At 57.5% G+C, this 20430-nt stretch overlaps 1 protein-coding gene across 1 annotated transcript; it reads right to left on the bottom strand.

Annotated features, from left to right (window-relative positions):
* Positions 1-718: 718 nt before the first annotated feature.
* Positions 719-19553, bottom strand: LOC119960443 (zinc finger homeobox protein 4-like). The gene is made up of 6 exons (XM_038788166.1): positions 19494-19553; positions 14996-15151; positions 8740-8866; positions 3494-4152; positions 901-3247; positions 719-726 (listed from the first exon to the last, which is right to left on the bottom strand). The coding sequence occupies exons 2-6, from the start codon at positions 15134-15136 to the stop codon at positions 719-721; spliced, it is 3282 nt and encodes a 1093-aa protein (XP_038644094.1). The 5' UTR covers positions 15137-15151; positions 19494-19553.
* Positions 19554-20430: the final 877 nt, after the last annotated feature.

A 20430-nucleotide genomic window follows, 5' to 3' on the forward strand; every position in this document is an offset into this window, starting at 1 on the left:
CTCTGTCGATTATTCTTGTGTCGACTATGTACGGACTGTGTACGTTACCTCGGCCGCAGAAAAATACTTTTCACTGTACTTCGGTACATGTAACAATAAATTTCAATCAATCAATCAGCCCAAATATTAAACAAGACCCTCCAACCCCAGGCCAAAAAAACCAAATCCTCGGCCAAAAGCCCCAAACGCTAGGCCCCAAAACTTCAAATCCTGGGCCAAAAACGGACAAAACCTCGGCCAAAAGCCCCAAACCCTAGGCCCCAAAACTTCAAATCCTGGGCCAAAAACGGACAAAACCTCGGCCAAAAGCCCTAAATTCTCGGTCAGATATTATAAATTCGAGGCCAAATTAAATCCTCGGCCAGAAATGCCGAATACTAGGCCAAAAGCCACAAAGCATAGGCCAAAAAAGCACCAAATTTGAGTCAAAGCTCTAAACTCTCGGCCATACCCCCTAAATCCTTGGTCAAGGACCCAAAGATCAGGCCAATATCCCACCAAAGCTGGGCCAAAAACCACAAACCTGGGCCGGAAGTCACAAAATGTGGGCCCAAAAACACAAAGCACAAGGTCACTGCTCTAAACCTGAGGCCAAAGCTCTAAATACTCGGCTAAAAGCCCCACTAGGCCAAAGCCCGTTAATCTTAGGCCAAAACGTCCAAAACGTACATCAAAACCCCAAATCTTAGGTCAAAGCCCCAAATCATAGGCCCAAAACTCAAAAGCCTAGAAAAAAAAACCTCAAAAAGTGGGTCAAAACCCCGAAATCTTGGACAAACTTAAAACCGCATCCCAAATCCCTAAGAGGCCCGCAACGCACCCACATTTCCAAGTTCAAAGCTTGACCCCGGGGGGTGCCACGTGTGGGTGATGTTGGCGTGCGGATGGAGAGCCACTTACCTGCGGTCAGGGTGGCGAAGCCGGAGGGGGTCCCCGATGCTCCGGGCAGCAGGACGGGAGGGAGGCCGGGGAGTCCGGGGAAGGCCAGGTTGCCGAAGGGAGGCGGATCGTTGAGCAGGCACTGGCCGGCCAGCGGGCGGGAGCCGATGGGCGCGCTCGGGGTCGCGACCTCCTCCTTCTCCTCCAGCATTGGCGTCGCGGGCGTCTTCTGATCGAAGTACTTCTTGTCACGGCGCAGCTGGCCCCTCACCAGCTCCTTCATCTTGGCGATGTGGGGCAGGGAGAACACGTGGTTGCGCACGGCCAGGTAGGCCCCGTACTTGACGCCGCAGAGGTCGCAGCCGGCCCTGGGTGCCCCGCCGGAGCCCCCGGAGGCCGCCTTGGCGCTGTGCAGCTTGAACTTTTTATCCTTTGCCCGGGCGTTCTGAAACCACACCTGGATGACCCTCTTGGGCAGGCCGATCTCGTCGCCCAGCATCTGGCACTCCAGCATGGTGGGCGTGCGGTAGTCCTGGAAGCAGGTCTTCATCACCTTCAGCTGCAGGCTCGACATCTGGGTGCGGTTCCGCCGGGGAGCCTGGCGGTCGGAGGGCTCCGCCGACAGGCCGAGCCGGGGGTCGGGAGGGCCGGTGGGCGGGTAGCCGCTGGGCGAGGCGGGGTCCGCCAGGCTGGAGCTCTCGCTCAGGTCGCCCCGAGGCCTGCCGGGCCCGGGCCCCCCGTCCGCCGGCCCGCCCTCACCCGCCGCGTCCGAGCCCTCCCCCTCCGACCAGTCGTGGCGGCCGCCGGCGGAGGACGGGGGCGGCGAGGGTGGGGTGGGGGGCCCGGCCATCCGGCCGGCCTGGTAGGCCGGAGGCTCTCTCCGCCACTCGTCCGGCGCCGGGGGCTCGGGCGAGGGCCCCGGCCCGCACTCCAGCAGGTAGAGGGGGCTGAGCTGGGCCTCGGGCTCGCTCTGGGAGGGGTACCTGCCGAGGGGGAAGGGGGGGCCCCCGGGGCCGGGGGGACCCCCCACAAAGCGGAACTGGCCCTTGCGCTCGCGGGCCCTGGTGTTCTGGAACCATACCTGGACCACACGCTTCTTCAGGCCCACCTGGGTGGAGATCTGCTCCAGGGCCTTACGCGTGGGGTTGGAGTCGCAGAGGTAGCGGTGGTACAGGACCTCCAGCTGCTCCGGCATGATGGTGGTACGCAGCCGTTTGTCACGTGGGTGTTCCTCCCCGCCGGGGCCAAAGGTCAGCTCGCTCCCGCCGGGAGCCAGCCTCTCCTCCTCCAGCTTCCTCTTGAGGGCCTGCGGGGCAGGATGAGGCAGGGGCGGGTTGGCGCCGGGCGGGAAGAGGCCCAGGGGCGGCTGCGGGTGCTGGGCACCCAGCAGGTGGCTGCGCAGGGCCAGGTAGTGGAGGTGTTGGGGGTCCGGGGTTGGCGGCGGGTCGTGGGGGGGGGCGTCCGGCAGTGAGGCAGGAGGCCCATTGGAGCCTGAGGGGGAGCAGGGGGGCAGAGGCGGGCCTGCTGGTGGCTCCTCCTCTTCCTCCTCCTCCTCCTCCTCCTCCTCCTCGGGCTCCGTGGGAGAGGGGCTGGCCCGAGGGGCGGCGGGCTCAGTGTCGGACACCTCACCCTCGCCTGGGGGGGCCTTCCCGCTCTGCTCGCTGCCTGGAGGTAGCAGGGCCTCGAGGGCTCCGGGGGCCTGGATTTCCACAGCCTGGGAGTCCGTCTCGGGCCAGGGGCCTAGTGGGAGAGGCTCCGGGCCCTGAGGGAGGGCCTCCGTCTCCTCGCCCGTCGGGGGCCGAGATCTCTCCGGGCCTTCCTCGCCTCCCTCGCTCTGGGCCTGCGGCAGCTCGCTCGGGATGGGTGGGGAGTCGGGAGGGGGGGGAGAAGGAGATGGAGCGGGTGAGGTCCGATCGGGGCTGGCGGCCTGGTCCGGGTACAGGTTGTCGTAGCTCTCCCGGTAACTCCTGGCGTAGCGGTCCAGCGCCTCGGAGGGGAACAGCCTCCCGTGGACCTGCTCTTCGTGGCTCTTCAGAATGAGGGTGTTGGAGAAGAGCTTGGAGCAGCCGTCGCACCGAAGCCTCCCGCCCAGGCCCAGCCGGGCGGCCTGCGTCTGGACACACTGCCGGCCCTCGTTGTACTGGGCGATCAGCTCAAAGCCGATGTGGGCCAGCAGGGCCCGGGTGGCGTCGCGGGATGCCTCGGCGGGCAGGGCCGGCAGCGGGGCGGCGGGCGGCGGCGGGGGAGGCTGGGAGGGCAGGGGGTCCCCCTCGGCCTCCCCACCCCGGGAGGGCCAGGGGAGGTGCCCGCCCCCGGGCAGCTGGGCCTCGGGGAGGCAGAAGGGCAGGAGCAGCTGCTGGCGTTGGAACTGGAGCAGGGGGGGCAAGGGGGGCAGGAGGGCCGGGAAGAGCGGGAGGGGGGCGGGGAGGGCGGGCAGCAGAGGAGGAGGAGGGGGGGCGGGTGGGAAAGCCAGGAAGGAGGCCTCCGGCGAGGAGGAGGCCTCGAGGGCAGGCCGGGCCTTGGCGGCCCTGTCGTCGGGCCGGGTTTCGCCCGGGCCTGGCCGATCGCCGGCCCCCTCCAGCCTGGCCGCCCGGGAACGGGTCTGGTGCAGCACGGAGCGCAGGTGGATTTCCAGCGTGGAGCTCTGGTTGTAGGACACCTTGCAGGTGGCGCACTTGAAAGGCTTGTCGGTCCCCGCCGGGACTGGGGCCTCCGCCTGACCGGCGGGCAGGCCGGGGTCCTGGGCCGCCTTCCTCAGCTTGTGGAGGTGGGAGACGGAGTTGTAGTGGACCAAGAGGATGTTCTTCTGGGTGAAGGACTCCTTGCACACGCCGCACTTGTACGGACGCGAGGGGTCGAGGAACTTGTCCAGCAGGAAATTCGGGCCTCTCCGAGACGGGGGTTCCGGCTGCCTCGGCTCCGAGAGCCTGCCGGGCTTCTCCTCGGCCTCCTCCTCCCCCGGGTACTCCCCGGAGGGCGGAGCGGCAGGCCCGGGGGCGGGCAGGACGGGGCAGGGGGAGGCTTGGCAGGGGGAGCAGAGGAGGGCCTCGGCCTGTCCGCCGGACAGCTCTTGCCCGCACTGCTCGCAGCTGCAGGGGAGCGGGGCGTCGCCATGCCGACCTCTGGCCGGGCCCGGCGATGGACTGAGCTGGCCCACCAGCTCCCCTGACAGGTGGGGGTCACCTCGCCCACCCTTCCCCCAACCGGTGACGGGCTCCGGCAGCGGGGTATCAGTCTGTTCCAGAGTCTTGATCGAAGGGGGAAAGGTCAAACCTGCAGAGGACAGAAACAAGAGCGTTAAAATGACGCCAACCTTCAAACTTACTCTGTATCTAACCCCGTGTTGTACCTTGTCCTGGGAGTGTTTGATGGGGACAGTGTAGAGGGAGCTTTACTCTGTATCTAACCCCGTGCTGTACCTGTCCTGGGAGTGTTTGATGGGGACAGTGTAGAGGGAGCTTTACTCTGTATCTAACCCCGTGCTGTACCTGTCCTGGGAGTGTTTGATGGGGACAGTGTAGAGGGAGCTTTACTCTGTATCTAACCCCGTGCTGTACCTGTCCTGGGAGTGTTTGATGGGGACAGTGTAGAGGGAGCTTTACTCTGTATCTAACCCCGTGCTGTACCTGTCCCTGGGAGTGTTTGATGGGGACAGTGTAGAGGGAGCTTTACTCTGTATCTAACCCCATGCTGTACCTGTCCTGGGAGTGTTTGATGGGGACAGTGTAGAGGGAGCTTTACTCTGTATCTAACCCCGTGCTGTACCTGTCCTGGGAGTGTTTGATGGGGACAGTGTAGAGGGAGCTTTACTCTGTATCTAACCCCGTGCTGTACCTGTCCTGGAGAGGTTTGATGGGGACGGTGTAGAGGGAGCTTTACTCTGTATCTAACCCCGTGCTGTACCTGTCCTGGGAGTGTTTGATGGGGACAGTATAGAGGAAGCTTTACTCTGTATCTAACCCCGTGCTGTACCTGTCCTGGGAGTGTTTGATGGGGACAGTGTAGAGGGAGCTTTACTCTGTATCTAACCCCGTGCTGTACCTGTCCTGGGAGTGTTTGATGGGGACAGTGTAGAGGGAGCTTTACTCTGTATCTAACCCAGTGCTGTACCTGTCCTGGGAGTGTTTGATGGGGACAGTGTAGAGGGAGCTTTACTCTGTATCTAACCCCGTGCTGTACCTGTCCTGGGAGTGTTTGATGGGGACAGTGTAGAGGGAGCTTTACTCTGTATCTAACCCCGTGCTGTACCCTGTCCTGGGAGTGTTTGATGGGGACAGTGTAGAGGGAGCTTTACTCTGTATCTAACCCCGTGCTGTACCTGTCCTGGGAGTGTTTGATGGGGACAGTGTAGAGGGAGCTTTACTCTGTATCTAACCCCGTGCTGTACCTGCCCTGGGAGTGTTTGATGGGGACAGTGTAGAGGGTAGCTTTACTCTGTATCTAACCCCTGTGCTGTACCTGTCCTGGGAGTGTTTGATGGGGACAGTGTAGAGGGAGCTTTACTCTGTATCTAACCCCGTGCTGTACCTGTCCTGGGAGTGTTTGATCGGGGACAGTGTAGAGGGAGCTTTACTCTGTATCTAACACCGTGCTGTACCTATCCTGGGAGTGTTTGATGGGGACAGTGTAGAGGGAGCTTTACTCTGTATCTAACCCCGTGCTGTACCTGTCCTGGGAGTGTTTGATGGGGACAGTGTAGAGGGAGCTTTACTCTGTATCTAACCCCTATGCTGCTACCTGTCCTGGGAGTGTTTGATGGGGACAGGTAGAGGTAGCTTTACTCTGTATCTAACCCCGTGCTGTACCTGTCCTGGGTGTTTAATGGGGACAGTGTAGAGGGAAGCTTTACTCTGTATCTAACCCCGTGCTGTACCTGTCCTGGGAGTGTTGATGGGGCCAGTGTAGAGGGAGCTTTACTCTGTATCTAACCCCGTGCTGTACCTGTCCTGGGAGTGTTTGATGGGGACAGTGTAGAGGGAGCTTTACTCTGTATCTAACCCCGTGCTGTACCTGTCCTGGGAGTGTTTGATGGGGACAGTGTAGAGGGAGCTTTACTCTGTGTCTAACCCCGTGCTGTACCTGTCCTGGGAGTGTTTGATGGGGACAGTGTAGAGGGAGCTTTACTCTGTATCTAACCCCGTGCCGTACCTGTCCTGGGAGTGTTTGATGGGGACAGTGTAGAGGGAGCTTTACTCTGTATCTAACCCCGTGCTGTACCTGTCCTGGGAGTGTTTGATGGGGACAGTGTAGAGGGAGCTTTACTCTGTATCTAACCCCGTACTGTACCAGTCCTGGGAGTGTTTGATGGGGACAGTGTAGTGGGAGCTTTACTCTGTATCTAACCCCGTGCTGTACCTGTCCTGGGAGTGTTTGATCGGGACAGTGTAGAGGGAGCTTTACTCTGTATCTAACCCCGTGCTGTACCTGTCCTGGGTGTTTAATGGGGACAGTGTTGAGGAAGCTTTGCTCTGTATCTAACCCCGTGCTGTCCCTGTCCTGGGAGTGTTTGATGGGGCCAGTGTAGAGGGAGCTTTACTCTGTATCTAACCCCGTGCTGTACCTGTCCTGGGAGTGTTTGATGGGGACAGTGTAGAGGGAGCTTTACTCTGTATCTAACCCCGTGCTGTACCTGTCCTGGGAGTGTTTGATGGGGACAGTGTAGAGGGAGCTTTACTCTGTATCTAACCCCGTGCTGTACCTGTCCTGGGAGTGTTTGATGGGGACAGTGTAGAGGGAGCTTTACTCTGTATCTAACCCCGTGCTGTACCTGTCCTGGGAGTGTTTGATGGGGACAGTGTAGAGGGAGCTTTACTCTGTATCTAACCCCGTGCTGTACCTGTCCTGGGAGTGTTTGATGGGGACAGTGTAGAGGGAGCTTTACTCTGTATCTAACCCCGTGCTGTACCTGCCCTGGGAGTGTTTGATGGGGACAGTGTAGAGGGAGCTTTACTCTGTATCTAACCCCGTGCTGTACCTGTCCTGGGTGTTTAATGGGGACAGTGTTGAGGAAGCTTTGCTCTGTATCTAACCCCGTGCTGTCCCTGTCCTGGGAGTGTTTGATGGGGCCAGTGTAGAGGGAGCTTTACTCTGTATCTAACCCCGTGCTGTACCTGTCCTGGGAGTGTTTGATGGGGACAGTGTAGAGGGAGCTTTACTCTGTATCTAACCCCGTGCTGTCCCCGCCCTGGGAGTGTTTGATGGGGACAGTGTAGAGGGAGCTTTACTCTGTATCTAACCCCGTGCTGTACCTGTCCTGGGAGTGTTTAATGGGGACAGTGTTGAGGAAGCTTTGCTCTGTATCTAACCCCGTGCTGTACCTGTCCTGGGAGTGTTTGATGGGGACAGTGTAGAGGGAGCTTTACTCTGTATCTAACCCCGTACTGTACCAGTCCTGGGAGTGTTTGATGGGGACAGTGTAGTGGGAGCTTTACTCTGTATCTAACCCCGTGCTGTACCTGTCCTGGGAGTGTTTGATCGGGACAGTGTAGAGGGAGCTTTACTCTGTATCTAACACCGTGCTGTACCTATCCTGGGAGTGTTTGATGGGGACAGTGTAGAGAGAGCTTTACTCTGTATCTAACCCCGTGCTGTACCTGACCTGGGAGTGTTTGATGGGGATAGTGTAGAGGGAGCTTTACTCTGTATCTAACCCCGTGCTGTACCTGTCCTGGGAGTGTTTGATGGGGACAGTGTAGAGGGAGCTTTACTCTGTATCTAACCCCGTGCTGTACCTGTCCTGGGTGTTTAATGGGGACAGTGTTGAGGAAGCTTTGCTCTGTATCTAACCCCGTGCTGTCCCTGTCCTGGGAGTGTTTGATGGGGCCAGTGTAGAGGGAGCTTTACTCTGTATCTAACCCCGTGCTGTACCTGTCCTGGGAGTGTTTGATGGGGACAGTGTAGAGGGAGCTTTACTCTGTATCTAACCCAGTGCTGTACCTGTCCTGGGAGTGTTTGATGGGGACAGTGTAGAGGGAGCTTTACTCTGTGTCTAACCCCGTGCTGTACCTGTCCTGGGAGTGTTTGATGGGGACAGTGTAGAGGGAGCTTTACTCTGTATCTAACCCCGTGCCGTACCTGTCCTGGGAGTGTTTGATGGGGACAGTGTAGAGGGAGCTTTACTCTGTATCTAACCCCGTGCTGTACCTGTCCTGGGAGTGTTTGATGGGGACAGTGTAGAGGGAGCTTTACTCTGTATCTAACCCCGTACTGTACCAGTCCTGGGAGTGTTTGATGGGGACAGTGTAGATGGGAGCTTTACTCTGTATCTAACCCCGTGCTGTACCTGTCCTGGGAGTGTTTGATCGGGGACAGTGTAGAGGGAGCTTTACTCTGTATCTAACACCGTGCTGTACCTATCCTGGGAGTGTTTGATGGGGACAGTGTAGAGAGAGCTTTACTCTGTATCTAACCCCGTGCTGTACCTGACCTGGGAGTGTTTGATGGGGATAGTGTAGAGGGAGCTTTACTCTGTATCTAACCCCGTGCTGTACCTGTCCTGGGAGTGTTTGATGGGGACAGTGTAGAGGGAGCTTTACTCTGTATCTAACCCCGTGCTGTACCTGTCCTGGGTGTTTAATGGGGACAGTGTTGAGGAAGCTTTGCTCTGTATCTAACCCCGTGCTGTCCCTGTCCTGGGAGTGTTTGATGGGGCCAGTGTAGAGGGAGCTTTACTCTGTATCTAACCCCGTGCTGTACCTGTCCTGGGAGTGTTTGATGGGGACAGTGTAGAGGGAGCTTTACTCTGTATCTAACCCCGTGCTGTACCTGTCCTGGGAGTGTTTGATGGGGACAGTGTAGAGGGAGCGTTACTTCCCCCCCCCCCCCCCCCCCCCCTACCCTCCCCCTTCGCCTTCAGCTCACCTGTGGTTGGTTTGATTTCAGACGGTGCGGAAGGAGGAGGAGTTGGACTCGGAGGCTCAGAAGGCGTCACCGTGGGAACCACATGCATGCCAAGTCCATCGCGCATCGAGGTCTGCACCACGCTGGCCTGTGGGTAAATGCAGCTGGAGTGAGTATTCGGGATGGGAAGCCAATCTGACCCCCAGGATTGGCCGGATGTCGGATGAGGAATGGGCGGAACGATGGTTGCAGATTCCTCCGGAGTTTGAGGAGGTGAATCGGACATTCTGAATTCTCCGTCTGTGACCCGAACAGGCGTCGGAATGTGGCGACGAGGGGATTTTCACAGTAACTTCACTGCACTGTTAATGTCAGCCGACTTGTGACAATAATAAAGATTATTATTATTAAACTTATGGATATGGAGAGGGTGCGTCCTCTTGTGGGAGAATCGAGAACCAGGGGTCGCTGTTTAAAAATAAGGGCGTTGCCCGTTTAACACAGAGATGGGGAGAGATTTTGACCCCGAGAGTGAGGTGAATTGCTAAAACTTAATAATAATAATCTCTCTTAGTGTCACGAGACGTTTACATTAACACTGCAATGAAGTTACTGTGAAATGCCCCTCGTCGCCACATTCTGGGTACAGAGAGGGAGAATTCAGACGGTCCAATTCACCCAACAAGCACGTATGGGGGGGGCAAGGTCGCACATTGCTTAGCACTGTTGCTTCACAGCGCCAGGGTCCCAGAATTGATTCCCGGCTTGGGTCACTGTCTGTGAGCAGTCTGCACTTTCTCCCCATGTCTGCAGTGCTGAGGGAGTGCCGCACTGTCAGAGGGTCAGTACTGAGTGAGTGCTGCACTGTCGGAGGGTCAGTACTGAGGGAGTGCTGCACTGTCAGAGGGTCATTACTGAGGGAGTGCCGCACTGTCAGAGGGTCAGTACTGAGGGAGTGCCGCACTGTCAGAGGGTCAGTACTGAGGGAGTGCCGCACTGTCAGAGGGTCAGTACTGAGGGAGTGCCGCACTGTCAGAGGGTCAGTACTGAGGGAGTGCCGCACTGTCAGAGGGTCAGTACTGAGGGAGTGCCGCACTGTCAGAGGGTCAGTACTGAGGGAGTGACGCACTGTCAGAGGGTCAGTACTGAGGGAGTGCTGCACTGTCAGAGGGTCATTACTGAGGGAGTGCCGCACTGTCAGAGGGTCAGTACTGAGGGAGTGCCGCACTGTCAGAGGGTCAGTACTGAGGGAGTGCCGCACTGTCAGAGGGTCAGTACTGAGGGAGTGCCGCACTGTCAGAGGGTCAGTACTGAGGGAGTACCGCACTGTCAGAGGGTCAGTACTGAGGGAGTGCCGCACTGTCAGAGGGTCAGTACTGAGGGAGTGCCGCACTGTCAGAGGGTCAGTACTGAGGGAGTGCCGCACTGTCAGAGGGTCAGTACTGAGGGAGTGCTGCACTGTCAGAGGGTCAGTACTGAGGGAGTGCCGCACTGTCAGAGGGTCAGTACTGAGGGAGTGCCGCACTGTCAGAGGGTCAGTACTGAGGGAGTGCCGCACTGTCAGAGGGTCAGTACTGATGGAGTGCCGCACTGTCAGAGGGTCAGTACTGAGGGAGTGACGCACTGTCAGAGGGTCAGTACTGAGGGAGTGCTGCACTGTCAGAGGGTCATTACTGAGGGAGTGCCGCACTGTCAGAGGGTCAGTACTGAGGGAGTACCGCACTGTCAGAGGGTGAGTACTGAGGGAGTGCCGCACTGTCAGAGGGTCAGTACTGAGGGAGTGCCGCACTGTCAGAGGGTCAGGACTGAGGGAGTGCCGCACTGTCAGAGGGTCAGTACTGAGGGAGTGCTGCACTGTCAGAGGGTCAGGAATGAGGGAGTGCTGCACTGTCAGAGGGTCAGTACTGAGGGAGCGCCGCACTGTCAGAGGGTCAGTACTGAGGGAGAGCCGCACTGTCAGAGGGTCAGTACTGAGGGAGAGCCTCACTGTCAGAGGGTCAGTAGTGAGGGAGAGCTGCACTGTCAGAGGGTCAGGACTGAGGGAGTGCCGTACTGTCAGAGGGTCAGTACTGAGGGAGTGCCGCACTGTCAGAGGGTCAGTACTGAGGGAGTGCTGCACTGTCAGAGGGTCAGTACTGAGGGAGTGCTGCACTGTCAGAGGGTCAGTACTGAGGGAGTGCTGCACTGTCAGAGGGTCAGTACTAAGGGAGTGCCGCACTGTCAGAGGGTCAGTGCTGAGGGAGCGCCGCACTGTCAGAGGGTCAGTACTGAGGGAGTGCTGCACTGTCAGAGGGTCAGTACTAAGGGAGTGCTGCACTGTCAGAGGGTCAGTACTGAGGGAGTGCTGCACTGTCAGAGGGTCAGTACTGAGGGAGTGCTGCACTGTCAGAGGGTCAGTACTGAGGGAGTGCTGCACTTTCAGAGGGTCAGTACTGAGGGAGTGCTGCACTGTCAGAGGGTCAGTACTGAGGGAGTGCCGCACTGTCAGAGGGTCAATACTGAGGGACCGCCGCACTGTCATAGGGTCAGTACTGAGGGAGTGTTGCACTGTCAGAGGGTCAGTACTGAGGGAGTGCCGCACTGTCAGAGGGTCAGTACTGAGGGAGTGCCGCACTGTCAGAGGGTCAGTACTGAGGGAGGCGCCGCACTGTCAGAGGGTCAGTACTGAGGGAGTGCCGCACTGTCAGAGGGTCAGTACTGAGGGAGTGCCGCACTGTCAGAGGGTCAGTACTGAGGGAGTGCCGCACTGTCAGGAGGGTCAGTACTGAGGGAGTGCCGCACTGTCAGAGGGTCAGTACTGAGGGAGTGCCGCACTGTCAGAGGGTCAGTACTGAGGGAGTGCCTGCACTGTCAGAGGGTCAGTACTGAGGGAGTGCCGCACTGTCAGAGGGTCAGTACTGAGGGAGTGCCGCACTGTCAGAGGGTCAGTACTGAGGGAGTGCCGCACTGTCAGAGGGTCAGTACTGAGGGAGTGCAGCACTGTCAGAGTGTCAGTACTGAGGGAGTGCCGCACTGTCAGAGGGTCAGTACTGAGGGAGTGCCTCACTGTCAGAGGGTCAGTACTGAGGGAGTGCTGCACTGTCAGAGGGTCAGTACTGAGGGAGTGCTGCACTGTCAGAGGGGCAGTACTGAGGGAGTGCCGCACTGTCAGAGGGTCAGTACTGAGGGAGTGCCTCACTGTCAGAGGGTCAGTACTGAGGGAGTGCTGCACTGTCGGAGGGTCAGTACTGAGGGAGTGCCGCACTGTCAGAGGGTCAGTACTGAGGGAGCCCCGCACTGTCAGAGGGTCAGTACTGAGGGAGTGCCGCACTGTCAGAGGGTCAGTACTGAGGGAGTGCCGCACTGTCAGAGGGTCAGTACTGAGGGAGTGCTGCACTGTCAGGGTCAGTACTGAGGGAGCGCCGCACTGTCAGAGGGTCAGTACTGAGGGAGTGCCGCACTGTCAGAGGGTCAGTACTGAGGGAGTGCCGCACTGTCAGAGGGTCAGTACTGAGGGAGCGCCGCACTGTCAGAGGGTCAGTACTGAGGGAGTGCTGCACTGTCAGAGGGTCAGTACTGAGGGAGAGTCGCACTGTCAGAGGGTCAGTACTGATGGAGTGCTGCACTGTCAGAGGGTCAGTACTGAGGGAGTGCCGCACTGTCAGAGGGTCAGTACTGAGGGAGTGCCGCACTGTCAGAGGGTCTGTACTGAGGGGGCGCCGCACTGTCAGAGGGTCAGTACTGAGGGAGTGCAGCACTGTCAGAGTGTCAGTACTGAGGGAGTGCCGCACTGTCAGAGGGTCAGTACTGAGGGAGTGCCTCACTTTCAGAGGGTCAGTACTGAGGGAGTGCTGCACTGTCAGAGGGTCAGTACTGAGGGAGAGTCGCACTGTCAGAGGGTCAGTACTGAGGGAGTGCTGCACTGTCAGAGGGTCAATACTGAGGGAGTGCCGCACTGTCAGAGGGTCAGTACTGAGGGAGTGCCGCACTGTCAGAGGGTCTGTACTGAGGGGGCGCCGCACTGTCAGAGGGTCAGTACTGAGGGAGTGCCGCACTGTCAGAGGGTCAGTACTGAGGGAGTGCCGCACTGTCAGAGGGTCAGTACTGAGGGAGTGCCGCACTGTCGGAGGGTCAGTACTGAGGGAGTGCCGCACTGTCAGAGGGTCAGTACTGAGGGAGGCCCGCACTGTCAGAGGGTCAGTACTGAGGGAGTGCCGCACTGTCAGAGAGTCAGTACTGAGGGAACGCCGCACTGTCAGAGGGTTAGTACTGAGGGAACGCCGCACTGTCAGAGGGTTAGTACTGAGGGAGTGCCGCACTGTAAGAGGGTCAGTACTGAGGGAGTGCCGCACTGTCAGAGGGTCAGTACTGAGGGAGTGCCGCACTGTAAGAGGGTCAGTACTGAGGGAGTGCCGCACTGTCAGAGGGTCAGTACTGAGGGAGTGCTGCACTGACAGAGGGTCAGTACTGAGGGAGTGCCGCACTGTGGGAGGGTCAGTACTGAGGGAGTGCTGCACTGTCAGAGGGTCAGTACTGAGGGAGTGCTGCACTTTCAGAGGGTCAGTACTGAGGGAGTGCTGCACTGTCAGAGGGTCAGTACTGAGGGAGTGCCGCACTGTCAGAGGGTCAATACTGAGGGACCGCCGCACTGTCAGAGGGTCAGTACTGAGGGAGTGCAGCACTGTCAGAGTGTCAGTACTGAGGGAGTGCCGCACTGTCAGAGGGTCAGTACTGAGGGAGTGCTGCAGTGTCAGAGGGTCAGTACTGAGGGAGTGCCGCACTGTCAGAGGGTCAGTACTGAGGGAGTGCTGCAGTGTCAGAGGGTCAGTACTGAGGGAGCCGCACTGTCAGAGGGTCAGTACTGAGGGAGTGCCGCACTGTCAGAGGGTCATTACTGAGGGAGTGCCGCACTGTCAGAGTGTCAGTACTGAGGGAGTGCCGCACTGTCAGAGGGTCAGTACTGAGGGAGTGCCGCACTGTCAGAGGGTCAGTACTGAGGGAGTGCCTCACTTTCAGAGGGTCAGTACTGAGGGAGTGCTGCACTGTCAGAGGGTCAGTACTGAGGGAGTGTTGCACTGTCAGAGGGGCAGTACTGAGGGAGTGCCGCACTGTCAGAGGGTCAGTACTGAGGGAGTGCCTCACTGTCAGAGTGTCAGTACTGAGGGAGTGCTGCACTGTCGGAGGGTCAGTACTGAGGGAGTGCCGCACTGTCAGAGGGTCAGTACTGAGGGAGCCCCGCACTGTCAGAGGGTCAGTACTGAGGGAGTGCCGCACTGTCAGAGGGTCAGTACTGAGGGAGTGCCGCACTGTCAGAGGGTCAGTACTGAGGGAGTGCTGCACTGTCAGAGGGTCAGTACTGAGGGAGTGCCACACTGTCAGAGGGTCAGTACTGAGGGAGTGCCGCACTGTCAGAGGGTCAGTAGTGAGGGAGTGCCGCACTGTCAGAGGGTCAGTACTGAGGGAGTGCCGCACTGTCAGAGGGTCAGTACTGAGGGAGTGCCGCACTGTCAGAGGGTGAGTACTGAGGGAGCGCCGCACTGTCAGAGGGTCAGTACTGAGGGAGTGCCGCACTGTCAGAGGGTCAGTACTGAGGGAGAGTCGCACTGTCAGAGGGTCAGTACTGAGGGAGTGCTGCACTGTCAGAGGGTCAGTACTGAGGGAGTGCCGCACTGTCAGAGGCTCAGTAATGAGGGAGTGCCGCACTGTCAGAGGGTCAGTACTGAGGGAGTGCCGCACTGTCAGAGGGTCAGTACTGAGGGAGTGCTGCACTGTCAGAGGGTCAGTACTGAGGGAGTGCTGCACTGTCAGAGGGTCAGTACTGAGGGAGTGCCGCACTGTCAGAGGGTCAGTACTGAGGGAGTGCCGCACTGTCAGAGGGTCTGTACTGAGGGGGCGCCGCACTGTCAGAGGGTCAGTACTGAGGGAGTGCCGCACTGTCAGAGGGTCAGTACTGAGGGAGTGCCGCACTGTCAGAGGGTCAGTACTGAGGGAGTGCCGCACTGTCGGAGGGTCAGTACTGAGGGAGTGCCGCACTGTCAGAGGGTCAGTACTGAGGGAGCGCCGCACTGTCAGAGGGTCAGTACTGAGGGAGTGCTGCACTGTCAGAGGGTCAGTACTGAGGGAGTGCCGCACTGTCACAGGGTCAGTACTTTGGGAACGCCGCACTGTCACAGGGTCAGTACTGAGGGAACGCCGCACTGTCAGAGGGTCAGTACTGAGGGAGTGCTGCACTGTCGGAGGGTAGGAGGGCGGGTAGGGGGTGGGCATGGTGGGGGGGGGGGGGGGGGGGCGTACTCACCACATCCAGCAGCCTTTCCACACAGTCAGACACCACGCTGTGTATGTGCGTGAGGTGGAAACGCAGCAAATGCCGACCGTTGAAAGCATCCTGGCACAGCGGACAGCGTAGGTGGAGAGCGTCGGTGTCCCGGACCGACATCTGGTTCAGTTGGCTCTGTGTGGGGGGGGGGGGGGGGGGGGGGGGGGGGGGAGAGCGAAAGAACGAGAGAGATAAACATCTTCGAGACCCATCGATCAGCCAACCAGGCCACCCGGCCCATCGCGACTCTACTAGCTCGGTGGGGACTCAGCTCGATCGATCGGCTGCCGCACAGCGAATTGGCCAAAGGGGCTGTTCTTGTGAAGCTGCAGAGGCCCTGAACGAACCAATCTGCAGGGGGAACCATACAGGCTTCAAACGGAGACTTGGAAACGCAAGCCTCCTGTGAAGGAAGGTGTCGAGAAGCCGCCATCCAACACAAAGACTTTTTTGACTTATTATTTTTAATCCTTTCTTCCCCTCTGTGTCTGTTTGTCTTATGTGTGTGTGTTTGTGTACAGAGGGTGTGGGGGTGGGGGGGGGGGGCAATTTAGAGTGGAGGGGGGTTGGGAAATTCGCAATTGGTCAAAGGTTGGTGGAATTGCGGATAGCGATGAGGACTGTTGGAGGATACAGCAGGAATTAGATCGTTTGGAGACTTGGGCGGAGAGATGGCAGATGGAGTTTAATCCGGACAAATGTGAGGTAATGCATTTTGGAAGGTCTAATGCAGGTAGGGAATATACAGTGAATGGTAGAACCCTCAAGTGTATTGACAGTCAGAGAGATCTAGGTGTACAGGTCCATAATTCACTGAAAGGGGCAACACAGGTGGAGGAGGTAGTCAAGAAGGCAGACGGCATGCTTGCCTTCATTGGCCGGGGCATTGAGTATAAGAATTGGCAAGTCATGTTGCAGCTGTATAGAACCTTAGTTAGGCCACACTTGGAGTATAGTGTTCAATTCTGGCCGCCACACTACCAGAAGGATGTGGAGGCTTTAGAGAGGGTGCAGAAGAGATTTACCAGGATGTTGCCTGGTACGGAGGGCATTAGCTATGAGGAGCGGTTGAATAAACTCGGTTTGTTCTCACTGGAACGACGGAGGTTGAGGGGCGACCTGATAGAGGTCTACAAAATTATGAGGGGCGTAGACAGAGTGGATAGTCAGAGGCTTTTCCCCAGGGTAGAGGGGTCAATTACTAGGGGGCATAGGTTTAAGGCGCGAGGGGCAAGGTTTAGAGGAGATGTACGAGGTAAGTTTTTTACACAGAGGGTAGTGGGTGCCTGGAACTCGCTGCCGGAGGAGGTGGTGGAAGCCGGGACGATAGTGACGTTTAAGGGGCATCTTGACAAATACATGAATAGGATGGGAATAGAGGGATACGGAGCCCGGAAGTGTAGATTTTAGTTTAGACGGGCAGCATGGTCGGTACGGGCTTGGAGGGCCGAAGGGCCTGTTCCTGTGCTGTATTTTTCTCTGTTCTTTGTTTGCTTGTTTGTATGACAGTTAATCAATTGTACTTGCTGCATATTTCATTAGTTCTTCTAAATAAACAGTAATTATGTTTACATTTGCAAACCTGAGAACCAAGAATGGTCGGTTAATTCACGAGTGTCGTGTCACTGGGGCCTGACGGGCTGGGATTGATCGGACACTCGCCCAGGAGGTCGTAACGAGAGTGGTTGCCCTTGACGTCAAGGCAGCATTTGACCGAGTGTGTCATCAAGGACCCCGAGCTAAACTGGAGTCAATGGGAATCAGGGGGGAAACTCTCCGCTGGTTGGAGTCATACCCGGCACAAAGGAAGATGGTTGTGGTGGTTGGACGTCAATCATCTCAGCTCCAGGACGTCACTGCAGGAGTCCCTCAGGGTCGTGTCCTCAGGCCCCAACCATCTTCAGCTGCTTCATCAATGACCTCCCTTCCATCATAAGGTCAGAAGTGGGCATGTTTGCGGATGACTGCACAATGTTCAGCTCCATTCGCGACTCCTCAGATACTGAAGCATTCCGTCTCCAAATGCAGCAAGACCTGGACAATATCCAGGCTTGGGGCTGACAAGGGGCAAGTTACATTCACGCCACACAAGCCCCCAGGCAATGACCATCTCCTACAAGAGAGGATCTAACCATCGCCCCCTTGACCATTCAATGGCGTTACCATCGCTGAATCGCCCACATCCTGGGGGTTACCATTGATCAGAAACTGAACTGGACCCAGCCATATAAATACTGTGGCTACCAGGGCAGGTCAGAGGCTGGGAATCCTGCGGAGAGTAACTCACCTCCTGACCCCCTCCCCCTCCCAAAGTCTGTCTACCATATACAAGGACACAAATCAGAAATTGGCTAGCTGGAAGAAGACAGAGGGTGGTGGTTGATGGGAAATGTTCATCCTGGAGTTCCAGTTACTAGTGGTGTACCACAGGGATCTGTTTTGGGGCCACTGCTGTTTGTCATTTTTATAAATGACCTGGAGGAGGGTGTAGAAGGATGGGTGAGTAAATTTGCAGATAACACTGAAGTCGGTGGAGTTGTGGACAGTGCGGAAGGATGTTATAAGTTACAGAGGGACATAGATAAGCTGCAGAGCTGGGCTGACAGGTGGCAAATGGAGATTAATGCAGAGAAGTGTGAGGTGATTCATTTTGGAAGGAGTAACAGGAAGACAGAGTACTGGGCTAACGGTAAGATTCTTGGTAGTGTGGACGAGCAGAGAGATCTCGGTGTCCATGTCCATAGATCCCTGAAAGTTGCCACCCAGGTTGAGAGGGTTGTTAAGAAGGCCTATGGTGTGTTGGCTTTTATTGGTAGAGGAATTGAGTTTCGGAGCCATGAGGTCATGTTGCAGTTGTACAAAACTCTGGTGCGGCCGCATTTGGAGTATTGCGTGCAGTTCTGGTCGCCTCATTATAGGAAGGATGTGGAAGCATTGGAAAGGGTACAGAGGAGATTTACCAGGATGTTGCCTGGTATGGAGGGAAGATCATATGAGGAAAGGCTGAAGGACTTGAGGCTGTTTTCGTTAGAGAGAAGGTTAAGAGGTGACTTAATTGAGGCATACAAGATGATCAGAGGATTAGATAGGGTGGACAGTGAGAGCCTTTATCCTCGGATGGTGATGTCCAGCATGAGGGGACATAGCTTTAAATTGAGGGGAGATAGATATAGGACAGATGTCAGAGGTAGGTTCTTTACTCAGAGAGTAGTAAGGGTGTGGAATGTCCTGCCTGCAACAGTAGTGGACTTGCCAACACTAAGGGCATTCAAATGGTCATTGGATAGACAAAGAACAAAGAAAATTACAGCACAGGAACAGGCCCTTCGGCCCTCCCAGCCTGCGCCGATCCAGATCCTTTATCTAAACCTGTCTCCTATTTTCCAAGCTCTACTTCCCTCTGTTCCCCGCCCGTTCATATACCTGTCTATGGATGATAAGGGAATAGTGTAGATGGGCTTCAGAGGGGTTTCACAGGTCAGCGCAACATCGAGGGCTGAAGGGTCTGTACTGCGATGGAACGTTCTATGTTCTAAGTCAGGAATGCAATGGGAGACTCTCCACTTGCCTGGACGAGCGCGGCTCCCAAGCTCGACACCATCCAGGACAAAGCAGCCCCGCTCGATCGACAAACATTCACTCCCTCCACACCCACCTCGCTGGGTAGAACCAGCATTTATTCTCCATCCCCAACTGCCCCCTTGGAGAAGATGGTGGGTGTGAGCCGCCACCTTGATCCCTCTGCGGTCCCGTGATGGTGTAGGTACTCCCGCCGCGCTGTTAGGGAGGGATTCTGACCCCAGCCACAGTGACGGAACGGCCGATATATTCCCCAGTCGGGACGGGGGAGTGGCTCGGAGGGGGAGTGACTCGGAGGGGAACCTCCAGGTGGTCAGGGGGGGGTTCCCCGTGTGTCTGCTGCCCCCCCCCTCGTCCTTCCAGACGGTAACGGGCCGCGGGTTTGGAAGGTGTTGTCGAAGGAGGAGTTCCCGTGGGGCGTCTTGTAGACGGTGCACATGGCTGCCGCTGTGCATCACGGGGGTGGGGGGGTGGAGGGAGCGCATGTTGGTGGTTGGCGTCTCGATCGAGCTGCTTTGTCCTGGGCTTGTGTGCGATGGTGCTTCGAAGAGCGGGGGGAAGGGTGGGGGGGGTCAATCGATATTAAGAATCACGATTTTCCCTTTGTTTGAGGACTGTTTAACAGTTACGAGTGAAGCGACTTGCCTCGACTCCCAATGCGGTCAACTCTGCGTTGAAATGAAAGGTTGCTTTCACACGACAGAGTCCGACTGGTTGGAGTCGGCGCTCCCGGGGGTAAATAATCCATGAACCCGGAGCAGCTAGGCGGGTTCTGAGGGCCGTAAAGTTGCTCCAGCGAATGGCCGGGTCAGCCTGCGGCCTACCCTTTCAGGCTCCAGCCCACTTCCACACCTCCTGCCCGCCCCGAGTGAGAGACGGCAGGCCGCCCCGTTCTTACCCGAGATGATTGTTCGTCCTTGCTGTCCAGGGGCGTTGCCTTGTCACTTTCACTCTCGTTCGCCCCTGTGTGAGAGGAGGCACAAGTTAGCAAATATTACCACAGGTTTCACCGACACCTTCCGCTCCCGTTTCGCATCAAAGGCGTTTAGCTCCGGGCACAGGAGGTTTCACGGATGCCTAGAATGAAGGCTTATGGGTTTAACAGGCCAACACTTCTGTGAGGGTCAGTACTGAGGGAGTGCCGCACTGTCAGAGGGTCAGTACTGAGGGAGTGCCGCACTGTCAGAGGGTCAGTACTGAGGGAGTGCCGCACTGTCAGAGGGTCAGTACTGAGGGAGTGCTGCACTCAGAGGGTCAGTACTGAGGGAGTGCTGCACTGTCAGAGGGTCAGTACTGAGGGAGAGCGGCACTGTCAGAGGGTCAGTACTGAGGGAGTGCCGCACTGTCCGCGGTCAGTATTGAGGGAGTGCTGCGCTGTCAGAGGGTCAGTACTGAGGGAGTGCTGCACTGTCAGAGGGTCAGTACTGAGGGAGTACCGCACTGTCAGAGGGTCAGTACTGAGGGAGTGCCGCACTGTCAGAGGGTCAGTACTGAGGGAGCGCCGCACTGTCAGTGGGTCAGTACTGAGGGAGCGCCGCACTGTCAGAGGGTCAATACTGAGGGAGTGCTGCACTGTCAGAGGGTCAGTACTGAGGGAGTGCCGCACTGTCAGAGGGTCAGTACTGAGGGAGCGCCACACAGTCAGAGGGTCAGTACTGAGGGAGTGCCGCACTGTCAGAGGGTCAGTACTGAGGGAGTGCTGCACTGTCAGAGGGTCCATACAGAGGGAGTCCTGCACTGTCAGAGGGTCAGTACTGAGGGAGTGCCGCACTGTCAGAGTGTCAGTATTGAGGGAGTGCTGCACTGTCAGAGGGTCAGTACTGAGGGAGCGCTAC

This window comes from Scyliorhinus canicula, unplaced genomic scaffold (assembly GCF_902713615.1).
Source record: "Scyliorhinus canicula unplaced genomic scaffold, sScyCan1.1, whole genome shotgun sequence".
Taxonomy (NCBI): domain Eukaryota; kingdom Metazoa; phylum Chordata; class Chondrichthyes; order Carcharhiniformes; family Scyliorhinidae; genus Scyliorhinus; species Scyliorhinus canicula.

Excerpts from the sequence above, each read along its gene's own strand:
- LOC119960443 (XM_038788166.1), bottom strand. The coding sequence starts at position 15,136 with ATGTCGGTCCGGGACACCGACGCTCTCCACCTACGCTGTCCGCTGTGC. Across the intron at positions 8,867-14,995 it reads TGGAAAGGCTGCTGGATGTG|GCCAGCGTGGTGCAGACCTC; the intron begins GTGAGTACGCCC and ends ATTTACCCACAG. Across the intron at positions 3,248-3,493 it reads TGGAAATCCACCTGCGCTCC|TTCCAACGCCAGCAGCTGCT; the intron begins GTGCTGCACCAG and ends CCCCTGCTCCAG.